At 36.7% G+C, this 22,077-nt stretch overlaps 1 protein-coding gene across 1 annotated transcript; it reads right to left on the bottom strand.

Annotated features, from left to right (window-relative positions):
- Window positions 1-2,889: 2,889 nt before the first annotated feature.
- Window positions 2,890-21,756, bottom strand: LOC121268081 (vacuolar sorting protein 3). The gene is made up of 14 exons (XM_041172206.1): window positions 20,436-21,756; window positions 18,910-19,185; window positions 17,542-17,738; window positions 16,475-16,616; window positions 15,082-15,354; window positions 14,906-14,978; window positions 12,000-12,048; window positions 10,789-11,077; window positions 10,479-10,534; window positions 9,395-9,463; window positions 9,183-9,294; window positions 5,170-5,259; window positions 3,921-4,091; window positions 2,890-3,311 (listed from the first exon to the last, which is right to left on the bottom strand). Exons 1-14 carry the CDS (start codon window positions 21,606-21,608, stop codon window positions 3,219-3,221), a joined length of 3,063 nt encoding a protein of 1,020 aa, XP_041028140.1. The 5' UTR covers window positions 21,609-21,756; the 3' UTR covers window positions 2,890-3,218.
- Between the last annotated feature and the right edge of the window lie 321 nt (window positions 21,757-22,077).

Below are 22,077 nucleotides of genomic sequence, written 5' to 3' on the forward strand. Positions count from 1 at the left end.
AGCTGGGGAAACTAGCGGGCGGCCGGTTTCCATGAGCTCAGTCAAGACGCCAGCTTGGTCGGTACTACTACAGCTAGCTAGCTTTACAAGTCCAATAATATCATGCCATTATTTTTTTTCTCACAAGCATTACTGTTTCATTATTTATATGAAGGGCATCATGAATCAGCTTTATACGTTGGTAATTGCCTGGTGGAATCGGTTGAGGGTGTCGCTCTCTTTTGTCCTTTGCTTTGGTGGTTCTTCTGTCTTTGGTGCTTTTGGATGACAAACGATGGCATATCGACCAACCCTAATGGAAGGGAAAAGGACCACATGCACCTTTTTTGAATAGTAGGGCTTGATTATTGATGGATATTATCACGTGATTTCTTTGTAAGTTAGCTCAGTGAATTGAATGATCTCAATTGATCAAGGTAGGTGTGGCAATGGTTATGAATAAATAAGTTCAAATCTAGAGCCTTCTCTTTTCTTTTTTTTTTTTTTTTTCCCCTTATATTTTCCTTTACATTTGGCCCCACTTATGTTTCATTACTCACCTATCCTGATGCCGTATTGATAGGGTTTGCGAGGTTGCTTTTATTTTGTCCCAACTTTTCGGTTTCTTTTCAAGGGTATTGATGCAGATTCATTCAGTGGATTGCATCATCGATCTCTAATAAGAGTTAATGGTGAACATACCAATATTCAGAGCAGAACAACTATATATTGAGGCTCTGAAGAAAATCAATTAAAGTTAATTCTAGTTTCAACTATGTTTTGCTGAAGATCATGACCAATTGTCTTAATCCTGCACTTAGTATATATGAACTACTATACTGATCCTCACATTAATAAGAAATAGCTAATAATTTAGTTGTTAAATTAATGGAGATTCTAACCATGTATATATCTATATAGGAAAAGCTTATATATATATATATATATATATATATATTTCTTAAAAAAAGAAGAAAGTGTACTACTTTCCTAGACAACCTGATGCACTGGAAAGGCAACTGTACTTTCTGGTTTATGCAAGTTGCAAAGGAAAATTGCTGCTAAGCTGATCTGATCCATATATATATATATATATATATGCCTAGATATATGTGATTTCTTGTGGTTGGTCTGAAGGTTTCATTTTCCAAGTTGATCTTTGGCCTTACGAAACTTTTGTGGAAACAAGATCAAGTGGCATGGCCACATGCATACATGGGAACAAGAAGGGTGGGGGGACAACGTGTGCCTGCATTTGCTCGGGATTTGTCTGTCTTTTGACCTTTACATTCATTTATTCATTGGGGAAATGGATGTGTAGTTGTCCCATCTGCCTCATTTCTTTGGAACATTGGTCATGGAATCTTTTTCTTTGCCCTGCATTGAAAAGTATGAGAAACTACAAATAGGGATATATTTAGTGGTTAATGGCAGGAGACCTTAACAATCTAAGTAAAAAATAACTCCGCCTAGCTAATTGGTTAATGGAACCCTAGTCTAGAAATTATCTTAATTAGCATCTTATCAACTCGAAAATGAGAGATGGTTGTTGATGGAAGTCCATGAGTTTTGGCAGGTGTAATTAAAATCATCAAGTTTTCTACGTTTAACAACCAGTAGGGTCCATCCAATGTGATTATGTTTCTATGTTTCCTATGTTGCATGCCATGCACCAAAATAAAGGGTACATGATACTTGGGTCTATGAACATGCCAAACATGTTATGCCAAATTTAAGATGCACTAATCTGAGTGATTAAGATGCATTCCTGAGATAGATATAGTGCTATGATTGCCTACTACCACAAATTAATTGGACTTTTTTACCCTTTGCATGCGAACATCAAGGAGTTTTTTGTGATCGAAAATAGTCACTGAATAGAGATGATACCTGATACTCTCATTATATGTATCATAGAATGTTACCGTACATATGTAAATAATTTTTAAGTATATATCTTGTTGTGATAAAGAATATATATATATATATATATATTTTTTTTTATAAAAGGAGGATTAAAAAATAAAATGATTACGTGACGTCTATGCCCAATGCATTTAAACGGGGGAGAAAGGCCAAGGCTTCAAAGTAACATCGCGAAAGGAAGAATATTGGGAAATCATCCAGTAGATCGATGACCAAGACAGTGTGGCTGATCCAAAGCCTTTGGCGAGCTCCATATATATCAGGTTCTCAAGGGGGAGACGATCATTCTTCACAGGCTGAGGCACGTTCTACTGTCACTGGTCACTTTCAAAATGACAAGGCGAGGGAGGCAGCATGTCGTGCTAGCTGAATGCCATAAGTGTGTCAGTTGATCATGCATGCCTAAATCACTTCCATCAAATACTGAAAAAGGTTGAAAGTCTCCCATATATCTCCTGTGTAGTTAAGATCTGGAATATCAAGAACTTGCATACAAGATATGTACGATGATATGCATAAAAAGATGGACATGTTTAGTTCAATGTCTTTGTAGTCCTAGGCCCCCATTGCATACAAGACCTCGCAAAATTCACAAGTTTTGCTGATCAAAGTTGTTTACACCGAGTTTAATCATCTGGTGCCTTTGTTCATCATCTAAAATCTCAATACAGGCACTCACTATGACCTTTTCGAAGCACAAGGTGGGGCGATTCATTTTGTGGCGCTCATGCGATTGCTCTGGATATCTGTGAGTACGAACAAAACCAACAGGAACATATATTCATCTCACTAGATTTGCGTGATGTGTCTGGCCGTTTAAACAGTTTCTGGTACGACATTGTAACTCTACATAAACAAGGGAAGATGGGAATGTTTAAATAAAAAGAAATCGGAAGCAGAGTAGGGTGGTTTCTGAGCTGGAAGAGAGGCACAGGCCTCTGCAACAACATTATTGCCGAATTATTTTTTACACAACAAACAGGGTTTCCAAAAAAGCATAGTCATCACACTAAATCAATATGGCGTTTACAATGTGTAAGCAATACATACATATTCAGTGTGCCAATCATCAGATGGCATGCTATTTACCCTACAGAGTTGGTACCTGGCTGTAGGCCTCTTCTAAACAAGAGAACGCATGGGGCTTGACCTCCACTGAATTACATTAGTACACTTCAAGAGAACATTTGGTTACTTTGACACCACCGATTTGTCAAAAATCTGGAGAAATCACTCCAAACCCCGAGCTATAGAACCATAAAGCAGAAATAGCCAGTCCTGGAACATCCAAAATTTTCGTGATGTCCACTAGATCATTGGGTCACAAGCCAACCCAATTTGATAAGAACATCTTGCTTGAAGTTGCGACCTGTGACAGAAGTGGACTCGCCCTGGCGACGAAAACACTGCATAAAGGATGTAGGTGCTTATCATCAATTAAATAGCATACATACCCCAAGTACAAGCACTTGAAATTTGACTAATACCTATTTGAGAAATAATTGGGCTATGGACAGAAGCACGGAAAGGGCAAAAAAAAAAAAAAAAATTACTGTTGGACAGTGAATTTCCGTGTTTCTATCCATGCATGTATTCACCACTCTACCTCTTTCATTTCAGGCAAAAACTCATGAGATACTGAAAAGTCCCAACTGTTTTAGGACCTTGTTGCTCCAAGCTAACTTAATTAGCTTGCTTTCATTTTATGTTTATAAAGATGTATGAATAGAATAGGTTTAGATTTTTCCTTTTTTAGTGCACTTCAATTTTCTATAAATCAACAGCCACGGAAGACAATCTTGACTCCCGTGATTAGTGAGTGTAGGGGTTAAGGTGATGGTTTAAGAGTCCAAAGTAAAACTCCTTTGCTTTCTCCCATTGGTAACCCATTGTCTTGGAAAAATAAACTTTGAATTCTGGAGACACATAACTCATAAGCCCTGAAATAAAATTGCCCACACCATTCCAGAATTTATCCCCATTAAAATAATATAAGAAAGATCAATATCACAAACCTTGTAGCAGACAATGGTATCATCTGGGTACATTGCAAACAGTTTAGTTCCTAGGCGGGCATGACAAGAATCGCAAAGGCTTTCATCGTTGATCTGAACATGTCTCGATCTTTCCTCTAATCTCGCTAACTTTGCATCAACGTCTACGGCAAGGGATAGATTATGCACAATCTATAAAAACATAGTAGAGATCAAATTTTCGGCACTATAATAGGTCTGGTTTAGAGAAAACAGATAAACCTATCACTATGATTCAGGAGAACCTCTGGATGTTTGGCAAACTATAGAACTGAGACAGCCATGAATTTTCTTGATAAAGAAGATGAGTTTCATTGAATAAAAGGCTGTTGCCCCAGTACAAAAAGTATATAAGAGATGCACCTAAATTAAGAAAGGAATATATCTGTAAGTATTGGAAACTATAATTAGAAGAGGCAACACATTATTGTGGACCGCCATTCAATTGCACAAGGTGTTTGGAAACAATGTCTTGAGGTCCATCTCCAACTTCTCCCAATCTTCAAACTTATGATCATCTTTCTCTCTCCAAATACATCAAATTAAACAAACAGGATAATTTTCCACAATAATGCACGTTGATGACTACCAAACTACCCCTTCCAACAAGCTAGAAAATCCACCACTTGGGAAGACATGACCCAAACTACCCCCAAAAGGTAAAAAAAGTCCATAAAGTGCTAGTTACCTCACAGTGAAGTTAAAGGTAACACATCATTTCCACACTTAATGCACATAAAACACCAATCTATTACTAGAAGTTACTGCTTCCTTGCATCGTGCAAGGTGAGAACTGAGAAACTTTCCTAAAGCAGTTGTTTATACAAAAACGTTTGCTCTTGGGGGTACCTAATTAAGCCAAATCGTCTTCAAAGGAAAAGGGGAGCAATCATGCAAACATAACAAACTATGATTTGGAGAGGAACCAGACTGAACGGATCGCCATAAAGCCTCAAGATCAACGGATGAAGATAAAGAATGAAGCTGCATTTGTAGAGCAAGGATGATGTTGCATTTGTGGGGCAATAAAAGGATGATGTTGCATTTGTGGAGCGATAAAAGCATGATGTTGCATTTGTTGAGCGATCTCCATAAAACTTAAGGATCAACAACTGCAACTATGACTTGGACAGTAACTAAACTGAAGATTCATTAAAGAGATGCGTTTGTGATAGTAGTTCATAATTCTGTAGTCTAATTTTGAGAAATATCACATTCAAATTATATTTACCTGCCCTTGACGATGATGATGAAGGCGAGCTCTGAACATTCTTAATATTGTCTCGGATGCTAGTTGTAGGGGTATATCCGGGGACAATTTCTGCAATATAGAAACCCATTGTTTTTGGTTGGAACATAATACCTTCAAACTCCCAATAAAAAGCCTAAAGAAGATTTAGGTTCTGGTTAGATCCCTAGATTAGTGGATGGGCTTTGGGTTTGGCATTAAAGTGTTCAATTCTCAATCCATTGTTACACTAGTTAATATAGTTTAGAGTTTGCACTATATTCCAATAGCCCAATTCCACACGAGGTACAGATTAGGAACTCCACAACAGTGCAACATGTTGCTAGACATCAGATTCTAGTTTGTGTCAATGCGAACCAATTTTCTTTACTGGGCATGCATTTGCATTACTAAATCTTAGACAGACTCATATGGGCCCATCCCAAAATGCATTTATTCCTTCCACTATTTACACCTGAAACTCTACAAGAAAGTTACATAATTCCCTAAAGACTTGCCTCATTTTCTAAAAGAACAAGATTTTATGAAAGCATTCCCTAATGTTTGAGCAGCAGCAAACAATTCAACTAACTGAGGGGTGAAAAAAAAGAAGGAAAATTAGTGCGGAAAAAATAGAAAATCAAAATAGTCCCCCCCCCCCCCCCCCCCCCCCCATAAGTTAATCTAAAGATTTTTTTTTTCTTTTTTTTTTTTTATAGGTAATCAAGAATTTTGTTCATACGAAAAGGAGGCATAGCCCAATTACAAAGGCTTAATGTAAAGAATAATAGCAATACAAGGTTGTGTTGCACCCCTCCTTTTACTTAGTAAAAAAAATTGCAATACAAGGTTCATCAACGATTCACACTAGAGAGACAAAGTGTATATTAACTGGATACATCCAATTAATAGGAAAAGTGGTGAAACTGTGGACCACTTGCTGCTTCGTAATGTAACATATGGGTCCAAATTTAGGGCTTAAAACTAGTATTTTATTTATTTATTTTTATTATCTTTATATTTTTATTATCATTTTAGAAAATGTGCTAACAGATAGATTAAATTAGTGATTCCTTCCCTATCAAAACCTTCGTATACTTTATCCATTAAGTTCCCATATTAGATTCGGTTTCCAGTTTGAGACTAACTCCAACTCAAACTACTCAAATCCTTTCAGAATCTGTATCCTCGTAGGAATAGGTTCCTAAAGTCTAGGCAACTTCAAATTTCAGCCAATCTCCTGAAGTTTCACGTTGTTCCCTCCCATCGCCTATAAGAAACCCACAAAGCCTCTGAATTACACACAAAAATTCCTGGAGAAAACTCGTTCACGCAGAGAAAGGAAACTCCTCCCACAAGCACCACCGTAGCCCCTCTCGGCAACCAACAGTCACCTTGACGGACCACCTCCCACACCACCACAGAAAATGCTGGCCAACCTAGTCCCGTCGCACCCACTCCCTTCCGGTAAGCCCATCGCCGTCGGCCACTAACTTCTTTCCCTAGTTTTTTTGGTTTGATGGTTCTCTCTCTAAACTCTCTCTCTCCCTCTCTCGGTGTCGCACCACCATAGGGACCCCCCAGTCACGTCGCTGGTCACTCCCAGCCACCCAGAGCCACCGTCGCACTTAGCTCTCTCTCGGTGAGCATCGCACAGCCCCCTCTCCCGTAAGCCTGTTTTCTCTTTTTATTTCTTTTGCTTCAGTTTTCCCAAAATACCCTTTCTACTAGGCTGAGTTTTATTGGGGCTGGGCTTAGTTGTAACTTGACTGGTTTATAAATCTGGTTGGACTTGAAGTATTTCAGAAACTATAGTACTAGGTTAAGTGCGTTGATTTCATGCGAGCCTGAGGTTTAAACTGGGCTGATAATTAAGTAGGCCGAAGCTTTTAATTGAATAAATATATTAGTCATAGACTTATTTTTATAGATAAGTATTTAAGGGATTTTAAAGTATAATTTTAAAGTATCTTTTGAGTCCATTATTTAGTTAATATTCCAATCGACTTTTAACTAAGATTTTTATAAAATTATTAAGTTATATTTTAAATAGAAGTTAAGGAACATGTTATGAGTTTTGAATAATATTATTATATATGATTTTAAGTATTTAGAATGCTATGACACATCTTTCTAGAAAGGTTAGTGACGATTAGTACCTCGTATAGGTAATGCGCTACAAGTTGGAAATCAGGAAGCAGTGCTAAGAGGTAAATAGTATGATCATATTAATGCATGCATACTGTGATTATTATTGTTTTGTATGAAAATATGATGTGCTTATGATGGTTGACTATGCTACGCTAAGAGGCAAGTCAAGGTTAGATTCCTCTTACGATCTTTGATGAAATATGAGATTATGCTTGAATGAATGAATCTGTTGTTCAATTGATTGAATGTTACTAAAATCATATGAAAGCCATGAGATGTTCATGTAGTAATTCAAGTATGCCATGTAATGGAATAGTCAGATTATACAAGCCATGTCCATATAATACATAGATTATGTATGCCATGTTCATATAGTACTTAGATCATGTATGTCATGTTCAGGTAGTACTTTGATCATGTATGCCATGGAATGTCATAAAACGTTCAGAGCATGTTATGTCAGGTCATGTTATGCTATGCCATGTATAAGAAAATGCCATGTTATGATATGTCATGCTATATCATGTACAAGAATACGCTACACTATGCTATGCCATGTACAAGAATACGTCATGTTATGCTATGCCATGTACAAGAATATGCCATGTTAGAAATGTTCATAAAGTCTAATAAATTCTCATGCATTAAGAAAGATAGGAAATGTTACGGTGCCACGGACTCAAGCGTGGTTAACCACAAGTTAAGTGAAACACGGACTCAAGCGTGTTTCACTCTATGTTACCCAGTTAAGTGAAACACGAACTCAAGCGTGTTTCACTCTATGTTAAGACAAGATAAACAAGTTATTATGCATTCATGATACATGTTTGCCCTGATTATGTATGCTTCCGCTCATGATGATGAATATATATGTGCTATGTGGATATATGACGAAATATGTATATATGTGAAGTTTTTCAGAAAGATATATTACGTGTATGATTGGGAATTTGTGATGCTATATGTATTTTGTTAAGAGTCTTCAGAAACTAAATCCATGCTAGGCCAGATTAAGTTTTACAGTATGATGTGCTATTTATTGAGTATTCGACTCATTTTTGTTTGTCTTCCTGTTTTCTTTCATGTCTAATTTTTACAGATGATGTTTATGACGATGCAGAGCTGGATGGCCAGGAGTAGATTTAGTACAAAGAATTAGGAAGGAATAAGTGATATTCACACAAGAATTAGATCTCTTTTACGTCATTCATAGGATTAGTTTATGTTATTTTACTTTACGTTCAGTTTTCGAGACGATTATGTTCAAATAAGTTTTAAAATTTTATCGCTTTTCAATAAATGAGGTATTTCAGGATATGAATATCTTTACCGGGCATTATGTTATGAATGTTAGTAACATCTATATCCTATGGGACCGGGGAATTACACATAATGAGGTTGCCAGAGCCCTATGGGATAACATTTTTGGCAGAATTGGGTTAGCATGGGTTATGCCTAGGAGGGTGACAGATCTTCTTGCCAGCTGGACAAGTCTCCATGGTATCCCACAAATACCTGCAATATGGAAGATGGTTCCCATATGCCTTTTGTGGTACATTTGGAGGGAGAAAAACGATCATAACTTCGAAGATAAGGAACACTCGCTAGAGGAACTTAAAAAATACATTTCAACACTTTTTTTTTCTAGACAATAACTTTAGATTTTAATGGGCTCAATGTTCATGATTTCCTTGTATCTAATTCTTTTTTCCTAGCTAGGTGTTTTCTCTTGTATACATCCGGCGTACTTGGCTACACCTACTGATATTAATAAATTTTTACATATAAAAAAAACTATTCTCGGACTAAGCAGCATGTAATGGACAAACAAGACGTGTGCATGAGTGAATGAAAGGGATTTATACCTCCAAAACTTGCAAAGGATCCAATGATTCTCCATGATTGTGTAGAAGGCGAACCGCAGCCTTAAACATTGGCTCCTTGCCATCTTGCGGATCCAAATACATATCAAGTAACCTAGTCATCATAAGAAAGGAAAGGAACAGGTGTCTTACAAAAATGTTATGTATGTATAATACATGAATAATTTATGAAAGGAAGAAGACAGGAAACCAACTGCATATAGGCATCTGGTCTGCCAATCTCAGCACAATACTGCTCAGCAGCTTCACTGTCTTCCAGTTTCCTGAGAGACAAAGTGTATATTAATTGGATACATCCATCAAATCACTTCTCATTGATATCTTTTTTACTTTTCTCTCTCTTTAAACTTGGTAAGTGACAGGCACCCAGTGTGCATTGAAAATCCAAAACCATTTCCCCCATCCAAATAGGAGGAAATGCTTGAGTGTGACTGAGCATGTTAGAGGACTAAAAGCTTAGATATTTTGATGTGTATGATTAAAAATGATAGAACACAATTTGTCAGCTAAAATTACATATAAATATCTGTATAGAAGGAAAACATGCACGGGCACACAGAATTTGATTCTGTGCTAAAATATTTGGAATGACATCCACAGAAATAATGTTGCGGTCTTTTCTGTCCCACTTCCTCAAAGATTGAAGGACTATTAACAGCAGCATTAGATATGATTTTATTGATAATAGGGATAGGCAATAGCAATAATTTTTTACAATAAAATTTCTACTTATGGGACATGTAAATTCCACGCACCAAAATGAGAAAACAAATGCAAGATCCCAATACAAAAACCTTTTCCTCCTTTTTCCTGTATATGATAGATATTATTATTTCCTAAGTAATAGATTTTAGATAAAAATAACTTAACCCTAAAATTGGTAAGATCCAATAGTCTAGGATGTTGTATGCAAAAATCCACTACTAGCCATAATCGGAACAATTCATCCTAATAACGGACTGTCCAGTGCGCTTAAATGCCCTCGGGTTTCTCCTTCTACTGGCTCCACAGAATACATAATGGGATAGCCCACAAGTATTGTGCATTAAGAGGGTTAGGTGGCAGCCTGCATATTACACCAGGGTGAAATACGGTCCTACTTGTCACATTTGGTGTATGTAAAAGGAAATAATGATAGAATCTTTGAGGACCTGAGGGCTCAAAAACTTTTTTAGCAATACCCTTTTCCTTTGGACTACTACTATAGAATTAAATGGGTAAACTAGAATGCGGACCATTTGTTATCAAGAATGCTTTAGAAAGTTATTTGAAACTCACAAGGCCAAGATCTGTAGAACTGATGCCTCTTGCCCAAGTTTTCTGTAGAGAATCGCCTGTTCATAAGTTCAGGAATAACATTGGGTGGTAAGCAAAAGGAAAGACCAATCATTTAGTAGAAAAAAAGTATCAATGCCATCCAAGTCTAACCCAAGCTAAGAATAAAAGAAACGGTTCAAATCATTAAGCTGTAAAGGTTTTTGATAGAACGAAATCAGCATACTCAGCTAATAACAAGTACAGGAAAAAAAAAAAAAAAAAAAAAAAAAACAGAATTAAGGACAAGACTATTATAAGAGTTCTGGTAGACCTTTTCTAACCATAACTCTGATTGTTCAATCAAGTCGAGAACTTCTTCTGAATCATACAAGTCAGAAGATTGTAAAAATCTCTGCAGTCTTTCTCGAACAGGACTTTCAAAGATTGAGTTCATTCTGTTAGCAGAAATTTCTGTATCATCTTCCTTTCCAACATCAGCATTTTGATATCTATTCTGTGCTTCAAAGGCTTCGATGGCTGATTTGGCAAGTGATAGAGAATACAATGTGTGGAAACGAGTATCATCACAGTCCTGATCTTCAATCAACCACTGGATGTACCTGTGCAGTTAAAAGAAGGTGAAAACAAATTTGTGCTTTGAAAATCACATGAAATAAGAGAAGAAAAACATGAGGAATAAAGTGATAAAAACAAGAGATTCCACCTGATTGTGTGATGCAAGATAGTAAGATATAAAACGTTGAGCTTTTTTTTTTTTTTTTTTTTGGTTGTAAATGTTAAAACTTTATTTGTGATTGTACAGGGTTGCTCGGGTATATGAGGTGTATGCATGAAAAACAGCAATCAAGAAAAGGAAAATTAAATAAATCTTGAAACTTGAAACTTGAAACACAAGAACTACAATGAGTATATATCCAATGTTAAAGGGTTCTAAAAAGCTCTGTCGTTGTCATCTCTTTATCCTTAAATTGACAAATCTCCTTGAGGGCAAACTGCAATCATAGTAATGCAGGGAACAACACTTTTGTTTTTTTTATCAGTAAACAGGCGGGGAACAACACTTTTTGAAAGTAAAATATATCATGACAAGGATACATTCCTTGACCTTATTTGTACTTCATGGGAAGTGTCTTTAAGCCTTTCCACAACCTTAAATTATGCGCCTTTTAAAATTGAATGTGTCATCTTTAGAGTTCAAGGTGTGTCCAGGAATATCCAAGGAGTGTCGTATACATTTGCAAAATTATAATTTTATTTTGAAGATTGGGTATATTCATCAAGTATCGGTTACAACATAACCAATACATACTACTTATACATAAAACTAGTTTCAATGATTTTTCCTAAGTATATTTTTTTTAAGAAACATAAAAAGCACTCTTGACCAACATCTTGGTGCCCTGACAGTGAAACCAGAGCCAGTTTGTGAACTTTTCAAGACCTACATTTTTTTACTGCTCTGACAGTGACATCAGAGGCAATTTATGGAGCATCTTGGTGCTCTAACAGTGATGGACATACCTCTGAAGAATTTCTACCTTTCTAGGATCAATAGCAGCAACAACTTCATCTGCAATAGGAAATGAAATAATATGAAAGGCTAATTACAACAAATACAACAAAAAAAGGACAAGTTTTAAAGTCAAAAGAAAATTATTTACAAAGAAATAACATGATGATTCAAATGAGGGAGGTAAACTCTTCCCCTGCCATTATTTACGGTGAAAGTTGTTTGTTATCTTCTTCCCACTGCCGTTATCTATGGTGTGAGTTTTCCCCGTCTTTATTCATTTATTTTCCACTGGCATTCAGTTGTAAGCTCAATGTTCCTTTTCGGACAAAAGTGAGCACTTATAGATGGTCATCCATATTCCATGTGGCCTATTTTTCTTAATTCTAGTAATGGCAATGAGGCAATAGATACAGTGGAAAAATTATCAAAATTCAAAGACAACTTTTGCAACTAATATTCTATGGAACGTTGACTTTATTAGAGATGCAAATGACTGGGAAGTGAATGTTGTTTCAGATTTTCTGGGAAGAATTTATAACTCAAATGTGATGCAGGGAAGAGAGGACAGGCTATTGTGGGATCATGCTAGAAATTTAAGGTTTTCAATCAGTTATTTTTATAAGGCGCTTAATTGTCATTCTGGCTATGTATTCTCCTGGAAAAGCATTTGGAGGGTGAAAGTACCTACTAAGAGCATTGGCATTGGATTGGCCAAATGCCTTTTCATCTTTATATTTGACTAATTTTAACAATAACTGGCCCACATTGAATTAGCCAAAGACTTTTCATCTCAAATATGAGCTACAGTAATTTCATTTTTCTTTTCAAATATGAAAAGTCCTATAGCAAGTCTAAACCCATTGTTTATTATATTTCGGCTCCTTCTCTCTCCTGCGGCTCTTTTCCTTGATATCGTGTGATGAAATTTTATTTATTGGATTGTGAAAATGAAAATGAATATGATTATTAGAGATTATAGGAGGTTATGAAAATAGAATTAATTAATTATAAAAATATAAAATAATAATATTTTATTATTATAGAGAGTGTGATGACTAATCCAATGTAAACTTTAAGTTTTGAATGATTAGCTAAAAGTGAAAAGTTACATATTAGTCAAAATTTGAAGAATAAAATAGCCAATCCAATGCCAATGCTCTAAGGTGGCGTTCTTTAGTTGGGTGGTTGCTCTAGGGAAAGTATTGACCACGGATAACCTTAGAAAACGTGGATGGTGTATAGTTGATTGGTGTGTCATGTGCAAGAAGGATGGTGAATCTGTAAATCATCTTTTTTTAAATTGTGAGGTGGCAAAGTCTTTGTGGAATGAGGTTATTGGTTGGACAGGTTTTTATTGGGTGATGCCTAAGGATATTGTGGACCTCCTTGCATGTTGGCATGGTTTCAAGGCAAGGAAATGTGCTGCTGCCAGATGGAGAATGATTCCTTTGTGTTTAATGTGGTGTTTATAGTTGGAAAGAAATGGGAGATGTTTTGAAGATAAAGAGCGTTCTTTTGAAGATCTTCGTTATTTTTTCTTTTTCTACCTTGAGTTTGTGGGCTAGGATCTTTGTAAGGAATGATGATAATGTACTGAATTTGTTTCTGTTGTCGTTTCCTGCTTTCTAGTGTGTAGTAGGTATTTTCTTTATATACTTCTGTGTACTTGGGTTGTGCATATTCTTGGTAATAAAATTCTTATTAATTATAAAAAAAAAAAAAACTTTTGCTACTAAAATTTTGAGAAGTCATTGTCAAGCAACCTAAACTTGAAGGATTGTTTTTGCCTTATAGCCTTTCTAATGACATTAAATATGGGCCCCTCCTTGTCCAAATCATAGTTCAAACAACCCCCTGCCCAAAGAAAAGAGAAAAACTAAATGAACAAAAACCATCATCAATTCATATAATCTTATACTGGTGAGTGGTTGTGATACCCCATACCTACTGATGAGTGTAGGCGAGTATGGGTGATGTATGGTATCCCACATTGTTTGGGAGAGAGAAATTCTTGCTCTTTGTATTGATTCTAGTGGGGCTCTAATTATACCATTGACTAGTTCTTTTGAAGTATAGCGCAAATGTGGCTTGGGCCTTCCCTTAGGGGGTTACAAATGGTATTAGAGTTTATCCCAACTGAAAATGTGGGACTTGAGTCATGCCACCTTTGAAGGAATGGCCCGATTAGGATGTTGGGAATTTAAGGGGGGAGATTGTGATACCCCTCCCCTATGGATGAGAGTAGGTGGTGTATAGAATCCCACATTACCTGGGAGGGAGAAGTTCTTGCTCTTTATAATGATCCAATGGAGCTCCAATTGTACTATTGACTACTCCTTTTGGAGTATAGGCCCAAATATGGATTGGGCCGGCCTTGGGGCGTTACAGTGGCTCTAATCCAAAACACAATTTGCAAATCTCCAAACATTTCAATCAATACCAGTCTAAGCCTTTCTACTAACTATAAATATTGATAAAATGGATATGGTTCACATCTTATTATTTTTGGTATGAGTAGTGGCTTTTAATTTCCACTAGAATAAAGTTTTTGAATCCAAATATTTAGCAGCTCGCCAATAAACCTATAGAAATTATATTAATATTTTATCTAGACCCTTAAATATAGGCAACGATTATACATCGATAAGTCATCTTAACCAAATTTTCCAATTAAAAGGTTATAAATACACAGAAAAACTTCTGAAACATGAGATTAATTCTGAAAAATCTCAGAATTCGATGGCGTGAACTACCTGAGATATCTGGTCCCCACAAGAAAACCAAAATACTTCACTAAAAACCCAAATATGCTCAAATTATAAGTTCCATATAGATAGATTGGAACTCATTTGGGAGGGGGGATTAGAGCCAAAGTTTAGCAAGATATGATGATTCTTATAGGACAGAGACCCACCTGGTGAAAGTTGATTCGATCTTTTCTCTGAGGTTAAAACTTGAACGGCAAGCACCTGGTTGATATCGGCAATCTAATAGGAGTCATCAAGAAGATCTTGATTAGCCATTAAATATGTGGACCACAATTCTTTGAGCTCCACAAAAAACACCAGTCTTGAGAAGAATTGCACATACCCATCCAAGATGCAGTAGAATTAACTCTTGATCGGATGATTCCTCAAGAATCTTTGATGCCTCAGTTGCAGCAATCTCCTTACCAGATATACTATTATTATTGGAATCCTGTGAGCCATTTTCCAGAGTGGGATCTTTCCATAGGCCACTTGAATAATTCCTTGCCAAAATACGCCAAATAGCAAGAGCCTTGGAGCTCATCCCTTTACTTGCATAGAGGAAGGCAAGCGTCCGCAAGTGCCCAGATTCATCTAATAAAGTTTCCAACTCCTCCTGCACCGTCCATGCAAGTTGCACGGTCATCCTTCAAGCAGGCTCCAGACAACAGCCTCTCTGTTTTGCAATGCATTGGAATACTAAGATTCCTCAGTTTACCAACATCCTCACATATTGCATTGTCTCGAGGCCCCTAAGATAACTTGATCCTGACCCAACAACTAAAAACGAATGCAACATTCCTAAATCCAGAACAAATTTACAGGTTCAAATGGTCCATATCCCTTTCCAGTTCAAAATCCCAAACTGTCTCATTTAAAATATATATTTATATATATATATATAGCTTCTCTCTCGTTTAATTGTTCATTTTAAGAACAATGGCATGAAATCAGATATCAAATTCAGGCTACACGGACCAAGCAGTTGAGACTCTACCAGACTGGTTATCTGAGCAGAATTTCAGATGCATTAATGCTTAATGTTGTTCTTATTCATATAGAATCTTATTAAATTAAATTTTAATATTTTTATAGAAAAAAAATTATAGAAAGTCCATGCATTGCTTGAATAGTGGCAGAAATATAAAAGGGTAAGAAGGCAAGGATCTAGAGTGACAAAATGATTTCACATTCATGATCTTAATGTTGCTTTAGCGCCTTCTCCCTAGGCTTTTCCTTTTCCTTTTTTGGGTGGTTTTATTTTGGATTAGTAAAGAATACGTTTGGTAAGTTCCTAGGCCTTTCTAGAAATATAATAAAAATGACTTTTTCTGGTTTTTCTTTCGTTCTTGTGCCCCTATAAGGTAACCAAAATTTTTAAGAACCTTTTTTTCCTTGATAAGGAATTTCAAAGCATTTTTCTCATCCATTTTCCTCTAAAAATTCTATTTTATTAGAAACCGCAATTTGGTTTTTCTCAACTCGTTATTACTCACATTTTCTGGTTTTATTTGGAATCCCCTGAACAATTTTAGACTGATCCAATCCGTTTCTTATAGGTAATGGGAACCAGTCCATTTGACAAGTCCCTTATTAGTCCAGATTCAAAAACATTGCACAAGTCCCCTAGGACAAATAAATAGATATATTAAGTGAAGTATGCAAAGAATATACAAAATAAATACGTGCGTGTGTGTGCGTGCTCATGCATAGATATTTGTCTATATGGCACATACCACGATACAGCTGTTTGCCGAAGATGCCAGCTTCTCCATGTCATTAACACGATTTAAAGCTCTATAAAGGTACATTAATAGTGTGTCAACTCCCTCTCTCACTGGCAATGCTAACTCTTTCTCCCGACAGTTTTCCAAATACCTGTAGTAAATAAGAGCAATAGAATACTCAATTTTCTTGATAAGTAAAATCATCTTTATTAAAAGAGCACCAAAGTTGCAACCCAAGTACACAGGAATTATTAAAAGAGAGACACCCATCTAGAAAAAGAAAAAGATAGCATTGGAGTATTCAACAAAACCACTAAGCAGCCACATGCCACATAAACATTGAACTAAGTACTGAAACAGAAAGAAAAGAAAAGAATGAAAAACATGTGGGTCATTCAATCTAATAGGCTTGTACAATTTTACACTAGAAACTGGATAACCCCAAATCCTGTTGCTGCACAGGGGAGAATTGGAGTCAGTTGATATTTGAGGAAATGACGGGTAATTGTCCTAGATTGGTGTTGTATGAGTAAGAAGCATGGGGAGTCAGTTGATCATTTGCTTTTACATTGTGAGGTGGCCAAGGTCATGTGGGATGATTTTTTCACAAGAGTTGGATTGTCTTGGGTAATGCCTTGTAGATTGGTGGATTTCCTCACTAGCTGGAGAGGACTACACGGCGATTCTCAGGTTGCGGCAATTTGGAGATTGGTACCAATATGTATGTGTTGGTGTATTTGGAGGGAGAGAAATGCTAGAAGTTTCGAAGATCAAGAGAGAACAATGGATGAGCTATTTTTAAGTCATTGTTCTTATGGGCAGGGGCCATAGTTTGTAATGGACTTAGTGTCCATGATCTTCTTCTTTCTATTGTAACCTCTAGCTAGGCGTACTTATCAAAAAAAAAAAAACCTCTAGTAGGCATTCTTCATGTATACTTCTTGTGTACCTGGGCTTTGTCTATTTCTATGAATATAATTTATATGATTACCTAAAAAAAAAGAATTGGAGAGCAGGGCAATGCACAATAATTGAATGAAATTAGAAAGTGTGTGTGTGAGAGAGAGAGAGAGCACCTGGTGATGTTCTTGATTGCCGACTCCAATAAATCAGCCCTGCTTGGTGGATTTGAAAGAAAACCATCATCTATTAAAGTTTCTACACCTGCTTTTATCAGGAAGGTAGCTCTCTGGATGGCCATCAACCCATCATCTACAACATCTTCAAGAGGTTTAGGGGGTGGATGCAAACCCCAATAACGGTTTCTAGGAACCTGAAAAGGCAAGTTTAAATACCATACAAGTTTAAGAAAACTTGAGCTTTCTTTCTTTTCAGAAAGAATCCTCAGAGAGGGGGATTTCCCAGTGATCAGTGAGGGTGGTTGGCAAGAATGAGTTGTGCCTTCAGTAAATGTAAATAAGCTTCTACAACTCAATGTGTTGTTCACAAACAAAAATATAGGTTGCGGAAATATTTGCCAAAAAAGGGGGTTCTTCTTATTGTTCTACAGCTTCTGATGTCCATGTCAACACACAACTTGTTCTGAATCAACAAACTATACCAATAAATAGGTTCACTGTGCAACCATCCATCCTTCGCAATATTTCAGTTGCAAAGCACCTTACAAAAACTTAACCAATTCATAATTACATAGATAAGCAAGAGATGTCATTCAAGAAAGCAAGAAACAACAGATGCAGACCCATGGACACATACTATTAGCAAATACGAGGCACAAACAAATTAAGGAAATCACATGGGACCAAACATAAACTTCATAGACCGATAAAGAACCTTCTCATACATGTTTTTGGAAACTTATTGGAAGTACAACATTTTAGAAGTAAGATAAGCTTTATTAATGAGCAAAAAGGTTCTTACTTATCAAAAAGTAATTAATAAGCAAAAAGGCAAAATCCCAATACACAAGAAGTATACATCAGATATACCTAAATAGAGAAAGTAAATAATGAAAGCAAATATGCATAAACATATAGAGGGGGAGAGAGAGAGAGAGAGAGAGAGTGGAAATATGTTTATTGTGATGTTTCCAAAAATAGAAGTTTTTGGCCCCATTTGGATTGAAAAACCATCTCAACTCATCTTATCATTACAACTTTATCAAATTCCCACACAAAATACAATAAACAATTCAACTTTTTCAAATCTCAATTAAACTTTATCAAATCTCAAAACAATAATAATATTAAAAATCATATTCTAACAATATTTTATTCAACTCTTAACTTTTATCTAAAACCATCTCATCTCATCTCACTATCCAAGAGCTTCATCTTACTTTATATTTTATATTTTTTCGTTTCCTTTTTTAATTTAGTTTCTTTAACCGAGCTCAAAGTCGAGAATAATAAATAGCATGAGGTTAAAGAAATGTCCGATGTTACGTATGAATATAACCACCATAGACATGAGAAAAACAATACCAGTAGTGACCAGCGATTTGGATCTTGCATTATAAATGGAAATACTTCAGAAGGCTGCATTGTCTCTGAATGCAAAAAGTGATTTACAGCTTCCTCAAAGTGCAGGTCAAAAAGCAATAGGAATCCCACTTGAGCATGAACAAAGGATAGCATATCCTTTGACATTTCACCATCATACTCAAGCTCCTCCGCCAAGGTGATTGCTTCTTTAAAGCTTTTCTTTCTCAACAAATCTTTGATTTGGTCTTCAGAAGATAATTTCCGGAAGCAAATAACCTAGAAAATTGAACACGAAACAGGAGAATTTATCACGATGCCTCCAGAACAGTCTTTACGAAGTTATTAGCTATAACTAAAAGATAATTTAATATGTATATGGATTACTTTAGAATCGCCCATTCACAAGTTCCACTTACAGCAGATACAATAAACAGTGAGTGAAACCAAGCATAACATGCTAAAAGTACTAATTCAGATTCATAATCATTGTTTTCATTGTTTTTTTTTTTATTTGGCACCGGGTGTCTGGAAACAACATCCCGACTAATCTTGAGGGTGCACAGAACCACGGCAAGAAGTTTCCCACAAGTGCACCTCAGGTAATTCAAGGAAAAAATCACCCAGTCCAATGGCCCCTAGAGATTGTTTGCACTCAAGGGGATTTGAAACTTACACATGGGGTGAGCATATCCCAAGCCCGAGGCCTGTACCACTTGAGCCAACCCCTAGGGGTTATTGCTTTCATTGTTATAGTCTTTAAATACAAAAAGATGCCAAATCAAAGAATCCTTTTTGACTCATATTGCCTTCTTTTTACAATTGCATGAAGTTTCCTAACATTTTATATAGTTGCATCTAAAACCTTTTATTGATATAGTTTCACCTAGTATGTAGTCAATGCAGGACATAGCATCTATGACCACCCATATAACTTACCTGCTCTATGTGAGCTATTCATATTCCCAATGTGGGAATGGAGTATTACAGAGGAAGATAGTCCCTACTTCCCTCTTGTTGTATTTGGAGGGAAATGAATAATAGAAATGTTGAAAATTGAGAATGGACGTTAGAGGAGCTCAAAACTCCCTCTTTCAATAACCTAGTTGTATTTGGTTAGCTGCTATAAACTAAAATGGGTTTAGCCTTCATTATTTTCTTGTATCGTCTTTATATTTCTAGATAGGTGTTTCTCATGCATACATCTTGTGTACATGGATTGCACCTTTTGCACTTTCTAATTAAACCGATTACTTTAAAAAAATTATCGCCAAAACAATTGGCCTTTTCAGAATAATTTTTGTTTATGGGGCAGCACTTTCTCTCGCTACCATTGAAGCCGAGAGCCCTGATATTTTGCTTTACCGTGCAAGTGTGTTCTCTTAGCCCAACTTCTTTTATCAGTATGTAAACCCATAATCAGGAAAGTAGAAATCAAGTCCAGATAAGACTGAAAACCAAAGTGCATAGACGTACTATAAAGCTCAACAAAGTTCTAATAGAAATTTCTTTTTCAGCATGTTACATACCTTATTGGGTGTTGCAACAGCCAAAATTTTCCCACCCCGAACTTCCTCATTTGCAACAATGCAAGGTCCAACCCCTTCCCCACCAAAAGTAACTTTCTGAATACAACCTCCCGATTTCTTATGATACAACTCCATGTTCCCATCCTTCACAACACCCACATGGGAAGATATCTCCCCAATAGAGTCCGGTCCACCACGCCTGAACACCAAACTCCCACCAACTGGCTGGCCGTGCGTGTTGACAAGAACACCCACATTGTCGACCAACAAAAGCACGTTCCAGTCTCTCCACAACAATTTAAGCTGCGGCAGGCTAGACACATCCGGCAAAGTAAATATAATACCACTTTGCCCCGTAACACACGAAAACAAACTATATCCATTAACCGTTCCGACAATTATGGAATTATCAAGCCACACCATGGTCATAACCCCATCAAGACACTGAATTTCTTTTAAAACTACAAAGGATCCATTTACGCCATCGACATCTCTGTCACTTTTACTTGCTATACCATCTAACACAAGCTCCACCAGTATCAATCTTTTACCAATCACAACAGCAAAAAGAAAATCACCTTCAGTCCGGTGGTTCAGTTCGGATTCTTTGACTCTCAGACCATTAGCTCTAATCCCACCACCCAATCTCTGCAAAATCCGTTGACTCGTGCTCGTGTATTCCGAAGAAGAAGCATTTGTGTTAGCACTATTCTCCGAAAAATTCGTACCCTCCGCTTGATTACTGCTCCGAAATCGCCTGGTTATGACAGACACTCCCTTGAAGAAACTCAACGTCCTCACGGGTTGTAATAAAAGGGAATCAACCAAGAACAAAGCCCCACCTGAAAGTACTAGAACCTTCCCAATCTCACCGAGAAACAGTATCCGATCAACGGGGGAATCATCGCCGACCAAAACACTTCGCAGAAGCGAAACGTTTTGCTGCAAAAACGAAGTGACTTTGGGAGGTGTTTCGGGGGTGGTACTGGTGCTTGGATTGTCAGGGTTTGTAGAGAGAAGAATTAGGATTCCGGATTGAGTTCCGACGTAAATAAGGGTCTGGGAGTCGGAGACGGTGGAGATGGCAAGGGATCGGGTCGGGCTCCCAGAGTGGCTGGAGAGGTCAAACTGAGCTAAGGGTTCGAGGACGGTTCGAGCCCTGGGCTCGGGCATGTCTACGAGCAGAGAGCGAGGGCGCTGGAGAGTGGCGACGAAGAAAGAGAAACAAGAAGATGCTCTGTCGAAACTACCAGTAGAAGGGACAAGATCCGACCAACATTTGGGTCGGATTGAATCGAAGATCGAGTCATCGACCCCTTGTTTAGTCCAGATCCAAGGTCCGAATTTACCTAAATGCCTATAGCGCTGCGTTTGATTCACAATAAAGTTTTCCGTGCAATTAATAAGCACATGGATAAAATTATCATATAACCTATTGATTAATTTGATAGTATTATTTCATAAAAAAATATTTTAAATTTTAAATTTTTTCTATGATTTGAATTTTAAATTCTTTATAATCGACTGCTATCTTATACAGAATTATGAAAAGAATTAATAAAAAATAAAATAAGAACAAAGCGAAGTTCTACCACCACAAACAGTTTTCATAAAAACAAATCCAAGTTAACATGATTTTATA

This window comes from Juglans microcarpa x Juglans regia, chromosome 5S (genome assembly GCF_004785595.1).
Source record: "Juglans microcarpa x Juglans regia isolate MS1-56 chromosome 5S, Jm3101_v1.0, whole genome shotgun sequence".
NCBI classification, from domain to species: domain Eukaryota; kingdom Viridiplantae; phylum Streptophyta; class Magnoliopsida; order Fagales; family Juglandaceae; genus Juglans; species Juglans microcarpa x Juglans regia.